At 42.2% G+C, this 22,122-nt stretch overlaps 1 protein-coding gene across 2 annotated transcripts; it reads left to right on the top strand.

Annotated features, from left to right (window-relative positions):
- The first annotated feature begins 1,998 nt into the window (after positions 1-1,998).
- Positions 1,999-16,863, top strand: LOC133830947 (AMSH-like ubiquitin thioesterase 1). 2 transcript variants are annotated; one of them, XM_062261067.1, is made up of 14 exons: positions 1,999-2,360; positions 13,260-13,324; positions 13,482-13,557; positions 13,638-13,817; positions 14,000-14,094; positions 14,523-14,625; positions 14,697-14,743; positions 14,961-15,285; positions 15,436-15,525; positions 15,680-15,742; positions 15,843-15,917; positions 15,994-16,056; positions 16,168-16,246; positions 16,365-16,448. In XM_062261067.1, exons 1-13 carry the CDS (start codon positions 2,247-2,249, stop codon positions 16,195-16,197), a joined length of 1,326 nt encoding a protein of 441 aa, XP_062117051.1. In that variant the 5' UTR covers positions 1,999-2,246; the 3' UTR covers positions 16,198-16,246; positions 16,365-16,448. The 2 variants fall into 2 exon arrangements, with proteins under 2 accessions (XP_062117051.1, XP_062117050.1); XM_062261066.1 differs by having other exon boundaries at positions 2,001-2,360; positions 16,194-16,246; positions 16,365-16,863.
- Positions 16,864-22,122: the final 5,259 nt, after the last annotated feature.

The following is a 22,122-nucleotide window of genomic DNA, read 5'->3' as shown; positions in this document are numbered from 1 at the left end:
ATTAATTAAATATAATAATCAAAACCAATTTCGACTATCCATATTTATTTATTCACACTTAAATCAAATAATTGATTAAAATCAATTTATTTTATTTCTACACAATTTCGAAAATTGCACTAATACAATAATAAATTGTGCAACTTCAATTATCATATAATTGCACATTTATCACAAAGAATAAATTTACTCTCAAATAGCTCATTCGTAGTTTAGCACTTGTATCAACTCTTACCTTGATTAGTGTTGTTAGAGCTGCCCTGGGGACCTATGGGCCAATAATTCCAAGCTCCAATAAACAAAATATTACTAACCAAAACTCTTTGATACAATAATCATATTTATTAATCTAAAGATTATTTCACTATAAATATGAGACTGGACTCATGAGAATTAAAGACATATTTACTGAGTACTTTATTGTAACCATAAAGTGTCAATTGATATAATCATTACATACAAATTAATCATCTATTGATGATTCATAATTAAGTAGGAATAAAATTACTGCTTTACCATTTTAATTATATCTTGATTCCTAATGTACCATTGACTTTACTAGTGAATGTTAATTCATAATCTGATTATGAATTTGTCGTCAATAACCTTTTCAGTTCCAAAAGCCAACTCAATAGAGAATCATCATTCAATCTATAAGAAGGTATAAATTCCATATCTGTTAAGCTATGTCCCCAGCCATATACATCATTGAGTCCCCAGCCATATACATTCTGACAAACCGTAACACATGAATCAAAGGATTAAGTGACATATATAGGAATTCATAGTAACTTTGGGATTAAGATCAGTTTGTATATGATCATCAATTGATCTGATTTATAATACTACGAAACGGTATTTAAACAAGTATTATTAAATCACATCTGGTCTAGTTCTACATACTCTTATCATGCAAAGTACCTCCACTAAAGTTTCATACTACATTAGTAACCCGGATCTAGGTTGCATGTATTCATAATACTAGTGGACCGTACTAGCAGCAATTAATCTAAAGATTCCATAACTTTATTTTACAGTGAACTATTTAAGTTCATTATCTCAATCTCGATCCTCTCATACCAATATGAGATTGAGACCACATAGATAAACTTAAGAATTTTCTGATATTTACTTAATATTATTAGCAATAATATAGTACATAAGCTACATATATACAATAATTCAACTCATTCATTTATTTCATTAAAACTATTGTCTATTACAATTGCTTTAAGAGCACGATTCCCAACATGTTCCCCATAAAATTGGAACGCGACTTTTTGCAATGGGTCATGTGCAATCTGCCTGGGCCGAAGTCTCTATTTAGTGCAGTCATTTTTGTATTAATTTAACATTAACACCCCAGAATATATGAATTTATATTAATGATAGATGATTAACATTAATGACCCCAGCCTCTATAAATAGGGCTGAGGTATCTCCTTGTAAATGATTCAGATTTTTAGAGAGAGAAACTTTATAACTCACTGCAATATATGCATTGCCTCATAACCACCATTGAAGCTTGCTCAAATAAGTTTTAAGCTCACTAAATACCATAGACTCGTGAGACTATGACTCTTTTATAGCCTGGACCACGTAAAACTCATATGTTTTTTTATATTATTTTCTTTATACTCTCAATAAGTTAATAGCGAAAAAGACAGCTAATAAATTTAATTATATAATATTTAGTCTTAAAAAAAATAATTATATGAAAATTGACGACTAAAGTTGTCAAAATTAAAGCATTTAAGTCTTTGATTTTTTATTTTTTAGCCTCAATAGTTCCTAACAATTCTTGTTTAGTCCACATTATAATAGAAGTATAATGGTTGGGGACTTTTGGTAGAAAAAAAAGTAAAAAATTTAAATGCTACCCTTCTTAAAAAAACATGAATTTAAACGCTAATTACCCGAAATAATTATAATAATTATCTTATGCAAATTTCTTAAAAAAATAAAAAAAATAAATTCACAGTAGAAATTCGTATTCTTATGATTGGTCGATTTCCGCTTTTGACCGAACCCAAACAAACCCCGTTGCTTGTACGGTATTCTCTTCCCCTCTCGTTCTCGGATTCGTGCTCTCTTACCACAGAGCCTGAGCCGCCATTGACGATCTTTTGTTCCATAGTTCCCAATTTCATCTTCATCGCGAATCGCTAACTTCCGATCCCCGGAAAATGCTGTGTCCCTAGAAAGAAACAGAAAGAAAACGAAAGAAAAGTCGCTCATATATCAAGATGAGGTCTTCTTCGGATGTAATCAACATCGCTGCCAGTGCTCAGAAAATCGATGTAGACAACAGGATTTCTCTCCGTTACTACAATCGGATTGCTGATAACATTCTCCGACAGGTTCCCGTTCGCTCTTCCATTATTATTTGTGATTTTATTATTATTAATTATCACTTTGAATTCAAAAGATTGGTTCGTGAGCCGTGGGTGTTGTCCTTTTTGATATATATTTGAGTTTTCTAAGTATTTTGGACTGAAGGTCGAGTTCTTTTGCTGAACTAGAAAGTCAATACTCAAAAAAATTGATTGCGATAATTGTTTTCTTGAGCTTATCACCAATATAGGGTTGTTAGGTTCTTTTGATCAACATTGAAGCACAATTTTGTAGAAAAGAGTTCAGTTGTGTATGATATTCTTAAACTAAGGGTGGTTTTTGTTGTGAATGCTCCTATTGACTATGAATTAAGTGCTTCATTATGATGGGCATCTGTTTTGGATATCAACTGGCAAGGGTTGGTCTGAAAAATGTTAGTAGTTGGCTAATTAGCTTCTAGTGTGGAGAGTGATTTTTTCTATATCATACTCAGCGGCAGTGGTTAGATTTCGTTTGGGTTTTGTAAGATAGCTCTAGGTAGTAGGTACAGTTCAAATGTAAAACTAATAAGATGGTCTTATTAAAAATCTTCCTATACTAGGAGTAGGAGATGATATTGAAGGGAATTTGGTAAGCATGGTATACTATTAACATTAAAAAATTGAGACCCTTTCTAAAGGTAATGTGGTTATTTCTTTCCATTTTTAAGGAATATGGCTAGTAGTTAGACTTGTGGTTTGCTACCACGAAGACTGGAGTTGAATTTTTTCGGGACGTACATAGCAATATGCTAGAATTTTTTGCTTCTTCAAGTTTGTAGGGTTCGCCAGGTGGACTAGTATAAAAGAATAATGAAATAATTATATTATGTTTACTTTTCATGTGATGCACCAAATGAGGAAATAGTTTTTATTGGAATGAGTATTTGATTTCCCTATGTTTATGTGGAAATTCCAAATTATTATTATTGTAGACGCTCAATTTTCACCTAAGGTCTGGCCTGGCCTTGCGTGGGTACCGCCTAAGCCTCAAGGGTCCCCCGTGAGCCCTCGCCTTGCCATAGGCCGAAGTGACCAAGTGGCCCCACCTCGCCTAGTAGGGCCTCGCATAGCCTCGCCAAGGAGGGCCTCGCCAAGCATGGCCTCGCCAAGGAGGGCCTCGCCAAGCATGGCCTCGCCAAGCATGGCCTCGCCAAGGAGGGCCTCGCCACGGAGGGCCTCGCCAAGAAGGGCCTCGCCAAGGAGGGCCTTGCCAAACATCCTTAGACGTCTGCCAGGGCCACATGCCTATCGCCCAGACTCGTGAGTGACCTCGGGAGGCTTCAGGCATCTCATGCCAAGGACCCAAGATCTCCACCTCACACCAAGGGTCCCATTCCTTACACCTTGAGACCCCTATGCTTAGGAGATCCAGTACGAGTCGAATGGGGCATGCTTGTACGACCTAGTACTGAGTACGGATACCGGTGCCAGTGAGACTGCTGGAGTAAGAGTCATGGTCCGTACGTCTACGGCCATAGGTCAGAGCCGACACCACTACCTCCTGCGCCACTACGCCTGCCACCACACATCAGACATGGGTACAGACAAGTAGTGGAGACATCCTCCTGACACCTGCTCCTGTACGAGATGTATGACCACAACCTCTGAAGCCACTCCCCTGACACAGTACATATGTTCCACTTGGTCTCCTGGACCACTATGTACCTAAGGCCATTAGAGCCTGCTATAAAATGAACTCTCAGACCACCTGAAAGGGGGTTGGAAATTTTACTGTAGCAGAGGCTTAAGTGTGAATAAAAGATTGAATTCTCCATTATTGTTCTATCATTGTTCTTGAGTTATTGTTCAAATTTTTACAGCTTTCCGATTAGTGATCTTGATTTGATAATTTTTCCAACTCAACTTAGTTGACGAGTTCTCACCGTCAACAGTTTGGCGCCGTCTATGGGAACGTTAGTTTCAAGCTACTGTTCCACCATTGTTTCCGGCAAGAAGAAGATGCCAAGACGCTCGAAGCGACTGAGGGGGTCGCGGGAGGTAGAGGTTCACTTGAACGGAGTCCAGCTGAAGGCCTCCATGAAGGACGCTCCTCCGCCCAGAGACGTGGAGCCCTCGAAAGACCCTGAAGTTCACGGAGGTGATAGGGTGGCCTCATCACCAGCCGCTCCACCTGGAGGAAGTCCTCCAAGAGCCCCACCGGTAAACGCTCACGAGTTCCCTCCTCCAAAACCGTCGCAAGCACCGAACTCCGGCCGACAAGACCCGGGCCCTTCTGCCCGTAGGCATGATAAGCACCCCTGGGTCCACTCCGTGAGCTCGAGTTCGAAATCCCGGTTTTACGAAGAGGAAATACGTGAGCTCTACCGTAAGAACCAAAGGTTGAAAACCACCTTGGAAAACATGCAAGAGGTCCTTAACGGCCTGCTGCAAGGTAAGTCAAGCGTAACTTTGCCTAAGAGGAAGGAGAAGGGCAAGGATGGGGTGGAGACCACTGTACCGGTAGATGATGGGAGAACCCGACATTCAACCAGTAACACCCCCCTGACGAAGCAACGTGATCACCCCGAATCGCCTAAGCATGCCCAGAAGCCAGCGCCGAGGACCAACGTTGCCCCTCGCAATGAGGATGAGGTCACCTCCAAAAGATCACCCTCCGACTTGCGGGAGGAGCTCAATAAGAAGAGGGCGGGCAAAGGGACCACGCCCCCTGTGGCGCCTCGAGAAGGCAAGGGAAAGGCGGATCTTAGCCAGTCCGCTTTGAGGGACACTCTCAGCAGGAGGAGGCAGGACCTAGACACGGAGATGAGGAGCCTGCGGAGCAAGATCGTCACCGCGTCAGGCGGCCAGGCCATTGAGGAGGACTTCGACCATGAGTCGCCCTTTGTGAGAGAAATTCAGGCAATCCGACTCCCTGCCAATTTTAAGGAGCCCAACATGACCCCCTACGAAGGGAACACGGATCCAAAATACTACCTGGATGCGTTTAATGACCTGATGAAACTGAGGGGGATTGGAAGTGGTGCCAGGTGCCATTACTTCGCTGTTACTCTGAAACGACCCGCCTACAAATGGTTTAAAAGACTTAAGGCTGGGGTCCATCAGGTCCTGGCAACAGTTTTCTGACGAATTCCTCCAACAGCACCATGCCGTGCGGGACTACACGATGCCAGGCACCAGCCTGGCCAACGTGAAGCAAGGGGAGAATGAGAGCCTGACGAGCTACATTCACCGGTTCAATATGGAGGCCGCAAAAGTGGGGAGCCTAATGCGCCGAGAGTTAAAAATGGCCATTACCGCTGGAGTGCTCCCAGGAAGCAAGTTGTGGGACAACATGTTGAAGAGGGAAGTCACCGACTTAGATGACTTCTATGAGAGAGCGCAGAAGTACATCCGTGTGGAGGATGGCCACGCAAACCTAAAGGCGGGAAAGGAGGAGCCCCACGCGAAGCCCCCAACTAACGACGGGTCGAATGTAGCAAAGAAGAAAAGGGCATACGATGGATCAAGAGATAACCACCAGAGGAAAACCAAACATGGGAATGATCACAAGCAAGCGGCTTACACTTACTACACAGACCTCACAGATACTAGGGAGCACATTTACCTCACCAATGAAGATCGAGTTCCTTTCAAAAGGCCCCCACTAATGAGAAAGGACCGGTCCAAAAGGGACCCTAGTAGATACTATCGGTACCACAAGGATACCGGTCATACCACGGCAGAGTGTATCCATTTGAAGGAAGAAATTGAGGAACTCATCCGCAGGGGACATTTGGGCAGGTATGTGCGCAAGGATAACCAGAGGCCAGAAGGAGGAGTGTCCCCGCCGCGGGCACATGAGGTGGCCCCGGAAGTGCAAGGAGAGGTCAGGACCATCTTGGGAGGACCAGGATTCGGAGGCGATTCTAGGAAAGGGCGAGACAGGTATGCCAAGGAGGCCCGACGAAGTCCACCACATTGCGTTTTAAGTTTGGAACAACGCCCCCCGAAGAGCTTCAAGGGCGAGAATGACTCAATAACTTTCACTGAAGAAGATGCGCAGGGGGTGCACTTTCCTCATAATGACCCCCTGGTGCTAACCGCCCAGCTAGCTAACATGAGGGTACATCGGGTCATGGTGGATAACGGGAGCTCCGTGGACATCTTGTATCGACAGGCGCTGGAAAAGATGGGGTTGAGCCTCCGTCACCTAAAACCTTGCACTACGACTTTGTATGGGTTCACGGGAGATTCGGTGCAACCCCTGGGGACAATCGAATTGGCCCTCACCATGGGGGAGCAACCTAGGCAAACCACCGTAATGGCTAACTTCGTCGTGGTAGATTGCACCTCAGCCTTCAATGCGGTATTAGGGAGACCCTCCCTGAGAGAATTGAAGGTGATAACTTCTGTGTATCATCTAGCCATGAAATTCCCTACCCCTGGGGGAGTAGCATGTGTGAAAGGGGAGCAGAAGGAAGCGAGAGAATGCTATAACATGTCCCTCCGCGCAGCCACCAAACCATCCATGTCAATGACGATGGCTGTACATGAAGGAGTGACTCACACAAGTTAGATCCGCACGAGATGGGACAGGCTACGGAGCCTTTCGAGAAGTGCTACCAGCAAGGCTTCGGCTCTTAATGCCAAAAGAACCTATGTTTAGCTTGTTCTTCGTTATTTTAGTAAGAATCAAAGAGGCTGCCCTAGGTAGCCTCCTAGTTAGATGTAACCCCCCCCCCCCCCCCCCCCTTTTATTTTCAAAGTTAGATGTAAACCGCATTCTATGAGTGAAACCGTTTGCTACTTCCTGTGTTTATTTTCTTCGCTGCACGAGCATCAGCCAAAGTGCCTGCCGAAATAAATTTCACCAAGCACTTGGGGGTAGGACAGGGGGCAAGAACATGCAGCCAGCAAAAGGGCTCCTAAAAAGGGACCCTCTGACGGAGGATCCTAAAAAGGACCCCTTGCCCTCCTAACTCCTAAAAAGGGACCCTCTAACGGAGGATCCTAAAAAGGACCCCTTGCATTCCTAACTCCTAAAGGAGACCCTCTACTAAGAGGACCCTGAAAACAACCCTCCATCTAGAGGACCCCAAAAAAAAAGACCCTTCAACGGGGATCCCAGAGGGACCCCCTATATCAGGGCCTTAAGCAAAGTCCTTACAAGGCATCTCCTGAGATCACAAGGATTAGCTACCCGTGTGAATACCAAGGAAGCCTTAGAGACTCACAAAAAGAAATATGGTAACGATGGTAATAAGTTTAGAGCTGCCACCAAGCCGTCTAGCCAATAATAAGTCTAGCCATTATATGGTGACAACAATAATAAGTCTAGAGCGGCCGCCAAGCCGCTTAGCCAAAAAGGATCCCAAAAGAGACCCTTGTAAAAATAGTACTATGAATAACGACGAGAAGGACGCTTCTCGCAAAGAAATAATAAGCGCGCGCAAGAAAAACATAAAAGGATAACTAAGACCCAAGGGGTCAAAATATCCTTATAGAAGCAACTAAGAGGCACCAAAAGAGGTCCCAGTGAACCCTCTCGCATGGGCTCCAAAGGACCTCCAGCCTGATAGATAAAAGAGGGGAACCAACCAAACCCCATCATACAGGCTTAAAATGGCCTCAAATGCAATAGAACAAGAAATAAACAGCAACATATGTATTTATACATTAGAAAAAAAAGGAGTTCTCGAGATAGTACAAGAGTTACCAAAAGAAAAGTAGCACTGGTAATGATATTACAAAGTAAAAAGAAAACAAAAAAGGAGCAAGACTATTCAAGGCCTCCTATAGTGGGCACTCCACCAGGCCGCTTGGGCAACGACCTGTTCTCCAAAAGAGGAGAAGTCGAAGTTGGGATCCTGCCTCCACACATTGTAAAGAGCACGATCTATAGACTTGCGCTCGGTGATGATCCTCTCCGCCTCCAAAGAAGCCCTCGCTGCCTCCAAGGAAGCCCTCTCCGCCTCCAAGGAAGCGTTCTTCTCCTGAGCCGACTGTAGTTCGGCCCTAAGGGTCTCAACTTCGGTCTCCAGTTGAGTAACCCTCTCCTGCGACGCAGCCGCAGCGACCTTGGCCCCTTGGAGCTCGCGCTCCAAACGTCTAGCCTTGCCCTTTAGTTCCTTGATCTTGGCCTTCGCCTTCTCCCTCTTCGAGAACAAGTTGGCAGACTTAGTCCGGGCCTTTGACAACTGGACCTTGGTTTCGCTAAGCTCATTTTCGAGCTCCTGGACCCGGGCCATGAGGCAGTCCCTCTCAGCAGTAGATGCGGAGAGGACGCCGGACGTGTCAGCATGCCGAAGAGACACGATGTAGATCTGCACAAGAAAGTGAATGGCGTCAGCGATAAGTAACAAAAAGAAAAACACATGTACATCTATACATAATACTAATCGACGCAAGGTGCAAGACCTCACCCAGGCCGCGGCACGCCGTAGGGTTTCCCCAAGGTCTGGTTGAGTCACATTCCCTAGACCCCTCCAGTCGGAGACAGGGAGGCCCGAGGCAATGTGAATGAAACGCTGCGCATAGGTGGAAGCCATCCTAGTCACCCAAGGCTCCGCCTCCGTGCTAGGAGCATCTTGTTAGACAGGAACGAATGACCCGCTCGCCGAAGCAGGAGGAGGCGCAGGGAAGGAGAAAAACTGAGACCCTGGCACATTAGAAGGGGGCTTCGCGAGGTCGACGAAATCAACATCCGGTAAGCCAATATCATGAGGACCTGAGGGAAGGCGTCACAGCCATCAAGGCCAGGGGGAGCGTAACATCCTGCTGCGGCCTGCGGGTCCAGAGATTGAAAGGCCATGTCCTAGTCATGGGAGCCATAGGGAGGGCATCTCCCGGGGGACAGGGGGCGCTGATGAGATCCCCCACATTCGAGGAGGGCATCCTCCATCTCCTCCTCGGCCTCACCGTCGTGTAGGGACGGCCCAGCCGGCATAGCCATAGCCTTTTTAGACCCAGTAACTAACCACAGGAGCTTGAGGTCAGAGACCGGGGACAGCTGATGGCGGTTGAGGTTCGCCACAGTAAATAGGAACGCCGCCTTCTTCAGGGCGGAGTCTGCATTAATGAGCTTGTTTATGGCCTCCGCCTCCGGCCCAATGACCGAGGGATCAGCAAATTGCCCTGCAAGATCCACACCAATGTCAGTACAAGCAAGAGTGCAAAACAGTAAGTTCTAATAAGAAGAAGAGAAGGACCGGGATACTTACTAGAGCCGGCGCGAAAGCCTTCACGAACCGAGAGAGGCCCCTCTACCCAGAAAAAGTCTTGTTTCCAAGGCCCTGTGTTGGACACTGAGCCCTCTATTAAGGGAGCTCGTTGTTGGCCTTCTGCAGGTAGTAGAAGCCCTTGGACTTGTGCACTCCCATGAGGTTATACAGAGAATGCACCTCCTGCGCCGTCGGGGCACGTTTGACGTTTCCCTTGAACCAAATGAAAAGGCAACTTAAAGTCAACCAACTGTTGGGCGACAGTTGAAGAGGGGCCAAATCGAAGTAGTTGAGAACCGCCACGAAAAACGGGTGCAAAGGAATGGTGCCACCCGCCTTCAAAATCTGCTCACTCAAAGCCACAAAACCCTTCTAAGGGCGATTGGCCCGGCATGCCTCCTGGGGAGCATATAGGGCGTATTCTGGAGCAATGCGGTAGTGCTTCACGATCTCCGTCAATTTATTCGAAGACACACGGGACACTAGGCTGGATGCCAGTGGAGGGGCGTCGTCCTCTTCCTGGACGGACACCTGTCTACGTGCTTTCGGCATATCTGCAAAATCAAAAGAAATATGTGAGGAAGAGGCAGAACACTTAACCCTCCATTTTTTCTTCCTAGCAAGAGTTTTCCATCGAGGGAGCGATGGCGGAAGCACTAAGCTAGGATAAACTGAGACTAGGGGCTGGGGAGAGGAGCTAGCAGCCCTATGACCGTCTTCAGGCGAGGAGGGAGTGGGAGGTTCTGGCGGAATGTGTCCCTCCATAAATTCTAACTCCCACCGCAATTCAAAAAGGGTCGTCCTAAGACGCGCTATATGGTCACTAAGGCCCAGGGGTGAAGGTCTTCCATCTCCTCTCGACACCGAGTCAATTTCGCTTTCCACCACCCAAATTTTACGCCTAAGTTCGGCCATGCACTCAAGGTGGCGGATGTGGGCTTGCCTTAAGGAGTCATAGTCCTGGTGAGGGTTGCCCTCAGGGGACTCTGAGTCTGAGGACAGGTCAATAAACTCAGCCCTTGGGGGTATGTCGGACGGGTCTTCACTGGCCATGAAACCACGTCCCAACAGCAAAAAGGGGCTCACGTATAAACGAGGGGAAGGCTACAAAACACAAAGGAATAGACTTAATACCTCTAGATGCAAACGCCCTAAATGGCCTACTACAGGGTATAAAAAAAAAAAAAAAACCAAGAGGAGGGGCGTGCATATGGTCAAACTCACTACAAGTTCAGACTAATGTACCCCATCCCAAGTACTGCTAGTTTGGACCCAATAAATAAAAATAAAAAAATAATATATAAAAGGGAGAAGGAAAGAAAATATACCTCAAGCGATTAAGAGCGCGAAGTTGGGGTCCAAAGGAAGTCGGGGAGCGAAAAGCACCAAAGAGTCGAAAATGCGCGTCTGCAAGAATGAACCAGAAAGATGTGTTAGTCATAAAATAGACACACCAAGAAATTAGTTCATATGTAAAAAAAAAAAAAAAAAAATGAAGTGAAAAAATATATAAAACAAATAAGAGGAACTATGGTGAAAATAAGGTTGTGAGGGATTGAACCCCTCACCTCTTGAAAAAAGAAGGGCTCTCCAAACCAATAAGCTAAGGGAGTAAGGTGAAAATATTAGGCCATGCATGAGGATTTATTTATAGGAATCAAGGTGAATAGTCTACAAGGGCACCTAAAGGTCCTCTCATAGACTGGGGGGCTAGTGTAGACGCTCAATTTTCACCTAAGGTCTGGCCTGGCCTTGCGTGGGTACCGCCTAAGCCTCAAGGATCCCCCGTGAGCCCTCGCCTTGCCATAGGCCGAAGTGACCAAGTGGCCCCACCTCGCCTAGTAGGGCCTCGCCAAGCATGGCCTCGCCAAGGAGGGCCTTGCCAAGAAGGGCCTCGCCAAGGAGGGCCTCGCCAAGCATCCTTAGACGTCTGCCAGGGCCACATGCCTATCGCCCAGACTCGTGAGTGACCTCGGGAGGCTTCAGGCATCTCATGCCAAGGACCCAAGATCTCCACCTCACACCAAGGGTCCCATTCCTTACACCTTGAGACCCCTATGCTTAGGAGATCCAGTACGAGTCGAATGGGGCATGCTTGTACGACCTAGTACTGAGTACGGATACCGGTGCCAGTGAGACTGCTGGAGTAAGAGTCATGGTCCGTATGTCTACGGCCATAGGTCAGAGCCGACACCACTACCTCCTGCGCCACTACGCCTGCCACCACACATCAGACATGGGTACAGACAAGTAGTGGAGACATCCTCCTGACACCTGCTCCTGTACGGGATGTATGACCACAACCTCTGAAGCCACTCCCCTGACACAGTACATATGTACCACTTGGTCTCCTGGACCACTATGTACCTAAGGCCATTAGAGCCTGCTATAAAATGAACTCTCAGACCACCTGAAAGGGGGTTGGAGATTTTACTGTAGCAGAGGCTTAAGTGTGAATGAAAGACTGAATTCTCCATTATTGTTCTATCATTGTTCTTGAGTTATTGTTCAAATTTTTACAGCTTTCCGATTAGTGATCTTGATTTGATAATTTTTCCAACTCAACTTAGTTGACGAGTTCTCACCGTCAACAATTATTATCTTTTTTTTTTAAACATGATCAAGAATATGATCTCTAGATAGAATTTTGATTCAGAACTTAGTGATGCATATCTGTATCAATGTTTAAAATACCGCTTTTACTCCTCAAGGCGTTTTGTTTTTGTGAGGCGAGGCGTACGCCTCAAATATTTAATTAAAAAAATATTTTTATAACATCTAAAGATATAAAGTAAGATCAATATGTCTTATAAAACTCAAACATAGAATAAAAAATGCCATAAAACTCAAACATACCATAAAATGTATCATAAAACTCGAACATAAATATCTCATAAATTATCTAAATTTCTAAAATAAAGTTAACTTTTGTTTCTAGAACTAGAATCCTAGATTCTACTATCCTAGAACAAACTTTAGTAGTAATGGGACGATGATTTAGAAATCATATTCCAATTCATCATTGTTTGACAAATCATAAGTTAAGTTTAATAAGTTTTTTTTGGGCCTATTTATACAAGATTTTTATTTTGGGTCTTTTTGGGCATAAAACAGCCCATTACCCCTGAGGCGCACGCCTCAGTCAAATTCCGCCTCACCCGCCTCAACTCAGCGCCTCATTGTAGTGAGGCGTACGCCTCACCTCTGCTAAGCAAGGCGCACGCCTCAGTGCGTTTTTTTTCCGCCTCACACTGAGGCGCGCCTCAAAACCGCTTTTTTAAACATTGATCTGTATTATGTAAGGATAATAAGTCTTCAATGCACAAGATCAGTGCGGTATTGAGAGAGTGGACTTTTCAGTTTTAAGCATTCAATGGTATCCTACCAGTTATGCCACATCATTACTTTGAGTGGCTTATTATTTTGTTTTGAGCTCAGAAGTGCTCTTTTTTTAAAATAAATAAATAAATCTCATTTATATATTTATATTTATATTCAAGGTTTCGTGTATTTTTATCATACTTATGGCAATGTTTGTTTTTTTTATCAAGGTTTTTATTTTTTATATGACTTTATTATTTTTATAATTAATTAATAGACAAAATGACACAACAGGGCATGCATGTATTAACTAATTTATGATGTGCATTTTTTGTTTCTGAATACACATTTTCACTATATATTATGTATGACTGTTTGTTCCTAATAAGGTTGTATATTGCAGGCCAACATCTTTCGACAAGAAAAGAATATCATTGATCTGTACGTTATGCTTCTAAGGTTCTCAAGGTAGGGAATGTCAATCAATTGTCATTAGTCCCTCTTTTATTTTGCGACAGCCAGTCAATCACATGGGCAACTGGCTAGGTGTGGAGTAGGGAGAACTTAGACTAATGTCCTTTTTCCTTTACTAAACGTTACATTATTTGCATTTCTTGTGTTTTAGCTTGGTCTCTGAAACAATACCATGCCATCGAGATTATAATGCATCTGGTAAAAGCAAAAGAGATTACTTGAGAAAGGTAATATACTCATAGTTAGTTTATGGAAAGGAAATTTTGTAAAACTTTTAGGTATGTCAGTTGATTCTAGTTTCTTGTAGAATTTATTGAATGCTTTGAGTGAGCTGGAGGATTTAAAGCCAGCAGTGCAAGAGAAGATCAATGAACTGAACAGAAAGTATGCATATCAAACCAATGGGTGGACCCATCGTAATCAAAAGGGTTCAGTAGAGTGGCCTTCTGTCAAAAAGCAAACTTTGACAGCAGATGATGTAACTAAGGTACTGCTTGTGCTATAATCATTTAGTTGAAAGTGTTTTGGTCATTCAATTTGCTTGTTTTGCTTCATCAAATGCAAATGGCAGTCAAAAGGGTTCTCTGTAGTGGCCTGCGTCTAGAGCTGTAGCCTTACTCTATGGTTTGGAGTAAATTCTGCTTCCTGACACTATAATTAATCTTACAGTTAGCAAGAACAACTGTCCAAGACCCCGTACATCGTAATTCAAGACCTCTGCAGTTTTCTCATCCTAATTCTGTTGAAGAACGGTTTCGGAAATTGTATGCTTTTGATCTTTCTTTTGGCGTTTTCTTTAAATCTGTAGGCTTGAATGCTTAAGCCAACAATATTCATGCATTTTCTTGATTTTTGCTACTATGGTGATAAATTTGAGGTGCTCCAATTACATTTGATGGACAATACAAATATTGTACTTTGTACTGATATAATAAAACATGCTTTGAGCTAGAATCTCAAGCACTGTAGTGTGAATGTTTCATCATGGAAGATTGAAGAAGGTGGTTTGAGAGTCCAGGCAGTTTGTGGAAAAATCATTGCCTGGGAAGAATATTGTGTTGATCTTTTCTTCTGTTTATATATCTTGCTTCGCCTTCTAGGCTGAAGTTTACTTTTAATGATGCATCCTGTTAGACTTACCAAATGATCGGAGTCATATACATGAATGACATCTTTACTTTGTCACTTGTAGATCTCTTAGACCACGTCCAACAGATGAAACACTCTCGAGACATTCTATTTTGGGACCGAATGGGCTTAATGGGCAGTGGCAACCTCCTATAACTGACAAAGGGGTATGATGGTATTTGACTATACCTTTTAGTTTGATGCAGAATTTAAGTTGACTTTTGCTCTATGAATGTAGATCCGGTATCCAAGCATTATAGGCCTGAGTCCTGTTGAAATCCCAAGGTTTGATACTAAAATTCTTTCCAATATCTTCTTTCATTATGGAACTCAAGCTAGTTTATTTAAAACAACACGAATACTTTTCTTTTTTTTAAAAAATATAAATAAATAAAATAATTAAATCAATCTAAGCCAAGAAAACATACAAAGTAGTTTTGTTTCCATGATTTCATGTTGATTCAATTATTTTGATTTACCTTTCTAATTCCTGGGAGACCAGCCAACAACCTGTAGAACAGGAACCCACAGTTAACAAAAGCAATAACCAATCAGAACATGAAAAACTACTTGTGGGGTTATTTCAAACACAGAGTAGTGATGTTAATCAGACGAGTCAAGATGAGGATTCCCTAATTTCATTTGAAACACCAGAAGCTCCTGCTCATGTAGAAATTATCAGGCAGCCTTCTCCACCACCTGTACTTGCTGAAGTACAAGATTTGATTCCTGCTGTCTCACCTCAAGTTTCTGAAGTAGACTGTGGAGTAGATTCACTTATGGCAGATGAATTAGTTCGGGCTGAAACACCCCTACAATTACACATTGTGAGATTCTGAAGTATCTTTTTAAATTTCCGTGATCTTTGTTGGGCTGTTGTTGCATATAGTGGTATAAGTATAATTCTATAATTAATAGAAAGCTGATGCTACAAGTAGTGGTATGTGTGTGACTATGATACCTTTACTCTTTTGCAGTCGACAACGATGATGGAGAACTTTATGAAGCTTGCTAGGTCAAATACTGATAGAAACTTGGAAACTTGTGGTGTCCTAGCTGGTTCACTTGTAAGTGCTCAAAACTTTTGCTTATAATTACTTTGGAGTCAATTTTGGCTTCATATTGTTTAAATTTGTGCAATGATTATATAAGCTTTTGCTTACAGTTTATATTCTTGACATCCTTAATTCTATATCTAATATATCAAGTTTCTTTTTGCAGAAAAACAGAAAATTTTATGTTACAGCTCTCATCATTCCGAAACAGGAATCAACATCAGATTCTGTATGGAAATTTCTTAGTATTTTCTGCAGAGACCATTTAATGTTTTTGTTTTTTTACTCAACCAATAAATATGACTTGCATTAAACTGTATTATGATCAGTGTCAGACGACAAATGAGGAGGAAATATTTGAGGTTCAGGATAAGCGATCACTTTTCCCCCTTGGGTGGATTCATGTGAGTACCTTATAATAATTTCAGATGCTCTTGCATCATGTACCCTTGTCCTAATCAATTATTTCTCATTTTTCAGACTCATCCTACACAGTCTTGTTTCATGTCATCGATTGATCTTCATACCCACTACTCATATCAGGTATGCACCTTTCATGTTTCTAGAGAAGATTTACGAAACGAATGTACTGTTGCCAATCTATGAAAGATTAATTGTGTGTGCAATAATTCTATATTCCTTAATTTTTTTTAGTCATGCAAGCACCTTTCCCTGTGTAGATAATGTTGCCAGAATCAGTTGCAATTGTCATGGCACCCAGAGATTCTACGAGGTATGAAAGATCAGCTCAAAGCATTGCTACTTTGTTAGATGCTTTGGTTTTGACTGCGGTTCCATTCTTTGCTCAATGTTTGTACTCATTAATTTCATTCTTGTTTTTACTTGTACAGAAATCATGGTATCTTCCGGTTGACAACTCCTGGTGGCATGTCTGTCATAAGACACTGCCAGCAACGTGGTTTTCATCCGCATAACCTGCCTGCAGATGGTGGGCCTCTTTACAAGACCTGTACAGATATTTACATGAACCCCAATCTAAATTTTGATGTCATTGATCTTCGTTGATAACATTTGTTAGAAATTTCGAATGCTTGATATGCTTATTACCCTGATGCAATTGTTCATATAACATACGTGTGCAATTATTGGATGTGTTGTTAGGATCGGCCCTAACAATGTTGGAGTACTTGTGTTGTCTGTCTGTATAGAGAAAAAGGCATATACTGCCCGCTGGCTGAATATCTATTCCATTTGTGGTTATTAGTTGGCCATATTTTGAACTCAAATGGCTTGCGTTCAGAAGAAAAGAAATTGGATCTCATTGTTTTTTAATCGGTTACAGAACCATTATATTTGGTGAAGGCATATTCACTTTTCAATTCAAACTCATATTGCTGGGATGAATAAGAAACACGAGATGAGCAAGCAAATTTACTCTTTTATTTTCCACGTAATATGCATTTTTTTTCTTCTTTTTCTTTTAGTGCTTGTTGGTTTAGTGTGTATTTCTTTTAGTGCTGGTTGGTTTAGTGTGTATTTCTTAGAGTTTGTTAGTCATGAGGTAAGATATCTTGTCATTTGTGGATAGATAAACATAATATTCAGTGTTATATAATATACAATAAAACATATTGCTTGGACTAATACGATGAACTCAATGTCTTGGAAAGGCTTTTTGGTGTGTTGTAAATTTATTTAAGGGTAAATATGCATTTGGTACTTTGTGTTTTATCAAAATACAAACTTGTAATAAAATTAATAGAGTGAAAGTATTTGTTGTATTCCTCCGAATGGAAAAGTTACGTATATGAGCTTTATATAGCCAAGGACAAAGGGACCACACATAACACGTGTCTATACACGGATAGTAGAATGATGCAGCGATACATACTAAAACAAATTCTTAGCTATAATTAATACACAATCATTTGGTTTAACATCCCACGCATACTCATTGGGCGTGGAAGCACAATGAGTTTGGTTCGAAGCTCCTGAAACTGATGAGTGACAAGTGGTTTAATTAAACAATTCGTGAGTTGATCAGCAGAGGATGTAAAGGCAAGAAGCAGAAACTTGTGCAAGACCCATTCACGAATAAAATGATAGTCAAGTTCAACATGCTTTGTGCGAGCATGAAGAACGGGTTAGAGGCGAGATGGAGAGTGCCCGTGTTATCACAATAGAGTGTTGGAGGCTGATGCAAAGGCAAGCAGAGTTTTGTCAACATAGATTAAATCCAAGATGCTTCAGCAGCTCCATTGGCCATGGCATTTACTAGGATTCGGTACTTGAACGAGAGGCCACTTTTGTTTAGAGGAGGACCATGAACTGAGATTGTGGCCAAGAAAGAGGCAACACACAGTGGTGCTCCCTCGATCGTCCGGGCAAGATGCCCAATCAGCATTTGTATACACATGAAGTGTGTGTTCAGAATCGGGCTGCAAGAATAAACCAAGGTGGCCAGTCCCCTTAATATAGTGAAGGACTCATTTAGCTGCCTGCATATGTATGTCAGTGGGACAATGCATGAATTGACACAGTTTGTTCACAAAAAACACCAAATCTGGCCTAGTAAGAGTGCAATATTGTAAGGCATCGACGATGCTGCAATATTCAATGGCAGAAGATAATGGGGTGCCATCATGAACAGAAAGGGAGCCTAAAGCCATGGGTGTCAAAAGTGGCTTGGAATCGAGCATGCTCATCTTAGTAAGAAGATCCTGAAAGTACTTAGTTCGACTTTAACGAAGCCCTTTAGCAGAACGATGGACCTCTAGGCCAAGAAAAAAAATGTAAGGAGCCAAGATCCTTAATGGAAAACTATGTCTTTAAGTAAGTCAGCAACAAGTCAATGGTAGTAAACCAAGAACCTATGACGTGATATCATCAACATACACCAGGACAATGATCATGACTGAGCCAGAGATGTAAAAGAACATAGAAGTATCGACTTTGGAATAATGAAAGCCCCACTGACATAAAGCAATACTAAGTTATAAACCATGCTCGGGGAGATTGTCGAAAGTGGCTTGGAATCGAGCATGCTCATCTTAGTAAGAAGATCCTGAAAATACTTAGTTCGACTTTAATGAAGCCCTTTAGCAGAACGATGGACCTCTAGGCCAAGAAAAAAAATGTAAGGAGCCAAGATCCTTAATGGAAAACTATGTCTTTAAGTAAGTTAGCAACAAGTCAATGGTAGTAAACCAAGAACCTATGACGTGATATCATCGACATGCACCAGGACAATGATCATGACTGAGCCAGAGATGTAAAAGAACATAGAAGTATCGACTTTGGAATAATGAAAGCCCCACTGACATAAAGCAGTACTAAGTTTTATAAACCATGCACGGGGAGATTGTCGAAGACCATATAACGAATTTTGTAAATGGCAGACATGGTGGGGTTGAGCTGGATCAAGAAATCCCTGTCGTTGGCTCATGTATACTGTTTCAGCAAGATCGCCATGGAGAAAGGCATTTTGGACATCAACTGTTTGATGGCCCAATGACGAGAAACAAAAATGTTAAGGATCAAACGAATGGTAGTGGGCTTGATTACAGAGCTAAACATCTCATGAAAGTCTAAGCCATGGGTCTGATGATAGCCTTTGGCGACAAGGCGAGATTTGTAGCGAGCCACAATACCATCAGGATGTAGTTTGATCTGATACACCCACTTATAACCAACAATTTTGGCATGAGCAAGAGGAGGAACAAGTGTCCATGTATCTTGGGAATGTAAGGCAGTCATTTCCTGGTACATAGCATCATGCCATTTAGGGTGTTTTACTACTTTAAAGAAGCAGGAGGGTTCAACTGGAATAGTTGCCAGTGTACTTGAAAAAATGCGGGGCTTAAAAATGCCTGATTTGGCGTGAGTGACCATTGGGTGCTCATTACGTGGTAATCTCGAGTCAGGACATTGAGGGGAAACATGTGGAGGTGAAGGAGGAAGATCTGGAGTGATGGGAGTGTTTGGGATAGACACATGGGAAGAGGTGACATTGATGGTGGTGAGGACGAGGAGGGTGGGGGTGGGGGAACCAACAGAAGCGATTGAATGACAATATGGGGTTGTTTAAGGGGGAGGAGAAACAAAAGCCTCAAGAAAGGGAAAATTTTGTTCATTAAAAATAACATGTCGAGTGACATAAGGACGACTTGTGGCAAGTTGCAAACAGAGATACCCCTTATGTTGGCTGCTATAGCCTAGAAAAACACAAGATTGAGAGCGAAACTCAAGTTTGTGGGCATTATATGGCCTAAGAAATGGGAAGCATTCACACCCAAACACGTGAAGATGAGTGTATTGGGGCCGCTTGTTATGTAATACAAAGTATTGGCTGGTAAGATTGTGGACTCGGGTAGGGAGCCTATTAATTAAATAGGCAACAAACTCTTTTGAAAGGCATTTAAACTAAGTAGTGAGAATCTTGTGAAATGTAAGGAAGGCATGAAAGGCCTCATCCTTAGATGAAAGTAGATACAACCAGGTCAATAAACAAGATAAAGTAACTGTGGAGATCTTTCCTACAACTCCTAACTAACCTAACTGTATTAGCTGTCAACTAACTTGGCAGCCTATATATATTGTTGTCTTTCATTTTTTAAGAGAGAGGAGATAAGTTGTATTGAGAGAAAGAGAATTTGAGCGTGTGTGTTGTGAGGATTGAGAGAAAAACACAACTGTTAGAAAGTGTTTGAGATTAGAACCTTAGAGAGAGAAAGGTTCTTGGGAGTCCTGGAAGTGCTTATTCTCAACTGTAATTGTATTAAGAGTTTGCATCAATTGATGATGATGATTGTGGATAACACAGGATGTAGGGCATATTGATCTGGTTCGAACCTGTATAAAATTTATGGGTGTTCTTCCTTATATTTTTTTGCATTTAACTTTTGATTACTAACCTTTCCTTATAACTAATCTAATATATTAGTTATTGCAATTGTTTTTGTCATTGTTGATTAAATTATAAGAATCTTGACCACAGAAAACATAAGATTTTTCCTACAGTAACGAACACCAGTAATGGAACACATAGGGGAAGGTCTCCACATGTCACTATTAATTAGTTCAAAAGGCTTGGAAGCCCGAGATACAAATGGAGAAAAGGGCAGTTTATGTGATTTAGTTTGCTGACAAACTTTACAAAAGGAAAATTTAGATTGCTGTGAAATAGAAAAAATACATTTAGACAACACACTACATGTAATATCTTTAGCTGGGTGACCCAAACAAGAATGCCATAGATCCGGATCCAATGTAGAAGTATAATGAAGTTGAAATGGAGTAGACTTGGAGTGTGGAACAAGACTGGACACTTTTTAAATTCCATTTTCAAGATGACCCGTGAGAAGGATTTGGTTGTTGACCTGGTTTTTCACATAATAACAGTGTGGGTAAAACTCAAAAAATGCATGATTATCAGTACAAAGTTGTGACACACTAAGAAGATTTTTGGACAGGGTAGGAGAATGATAGACTCGAGACAACTTCATAACAGAGTTCTAAGCAGGTAATGAAGCAGAACCAATATGAGAGATTAGAGCACCCTTACCATTAACAATAGTCATCTGTTCAGATCCAGTGAATGGCTAAGCTCCCTCAAGAACATTTAAGTCTGGTGTAAAATGGTGGGACACACCAGAGTCCAAGTACCAGCTAGAATCAGAGTACACACTGGCTGGAATAGAGGGAGAGGAGGAGAATTGTCCTGAGACTTGGCCTGGAGTCTGGTGGGACAGAAAGTAGTGAATGGTTTCGAAGTTTGGGGAGGAGGGTGACATTGCATATTCTGATGGTGATACCAAACATTGGCAATATGATAAACCTTGAAGCAAATTTGGCATTGAGGATGAGTATGGGTAGTATTGCAAGAGGAGGAAGGCTGGGTAGTATTGTGTTGACCCTGATTTTGGTCAACTGACACGGAGTCAAAATACGCTTGACGTGGATGAACACGTTGAAAAGAACGTGATGACGAAAATAATAAGAACACGATATTTTATAGTGGTTCGGCCCCAGGATCTGGTAATAACCTACGTCCACTTAGATTGTTATTGATGTGAGAATCAAAGGAGTGATCAAAGAACTAGGGTTCAATGAGTTTCACTAACCTCTGAAGAACAATACAATATCTCAAATAGAACTACTCTAGTCTCAAATAATTCGAAAGCCAAAAGTCCCTTCCTTGAGCTATCTTTCTCTATTTATAGGCTCAAGGGGGATTACATGAATCTGTTACAGATATTCTCTTCTAAATAATCGGATACTCAGGAGATTGTGGGAGCCAATTTCGGGTTTTACCAAGATCTTTATAGAAACATCATGAAGCATGCTGAACCTGCGACTAAGCTGGTCGCAGGTAAACTTCGGCTGCTTACTGCTTATAATTTGTCTTCTGGTCAATATCCTAGCAGAGTTCCTCCAAGTGTCAGCCACGTGTCCGGGAATCACCTGCCACGTCATCTACGCCAGTTTTTTGGATAACATTTGCCCCCCAAGTTTATTTATTACGAGCAATAAATAAACTTTTGAGGAAATGACCATTCGGTGACCCCGCCATACGTGTCAGAAACCTTTGTGTGTTCTTGAAAAAAGCAACCTACTCTTGTCTAATCATGACTTTTCGCTTCCCCAGTA

Source organism: Humulus lupulus, chromosome 4, assembly GCF_963169125.1.
Source record: "Humulus lupulus chromosome 4, drHumLupu1.1, whole genome shotgun sequence".
NCBI lineage: Eukaryota > Viridiplantae > Streptophyta > Magnoliopsida > Rosales > Cannabaceae > Humulus > Humulus lupulus.
The sequence above is the reverse complement of the archived record's forward strand: the minus strand, read 5'-3'. Positions and strand labels throughout refer to the sequence as shown.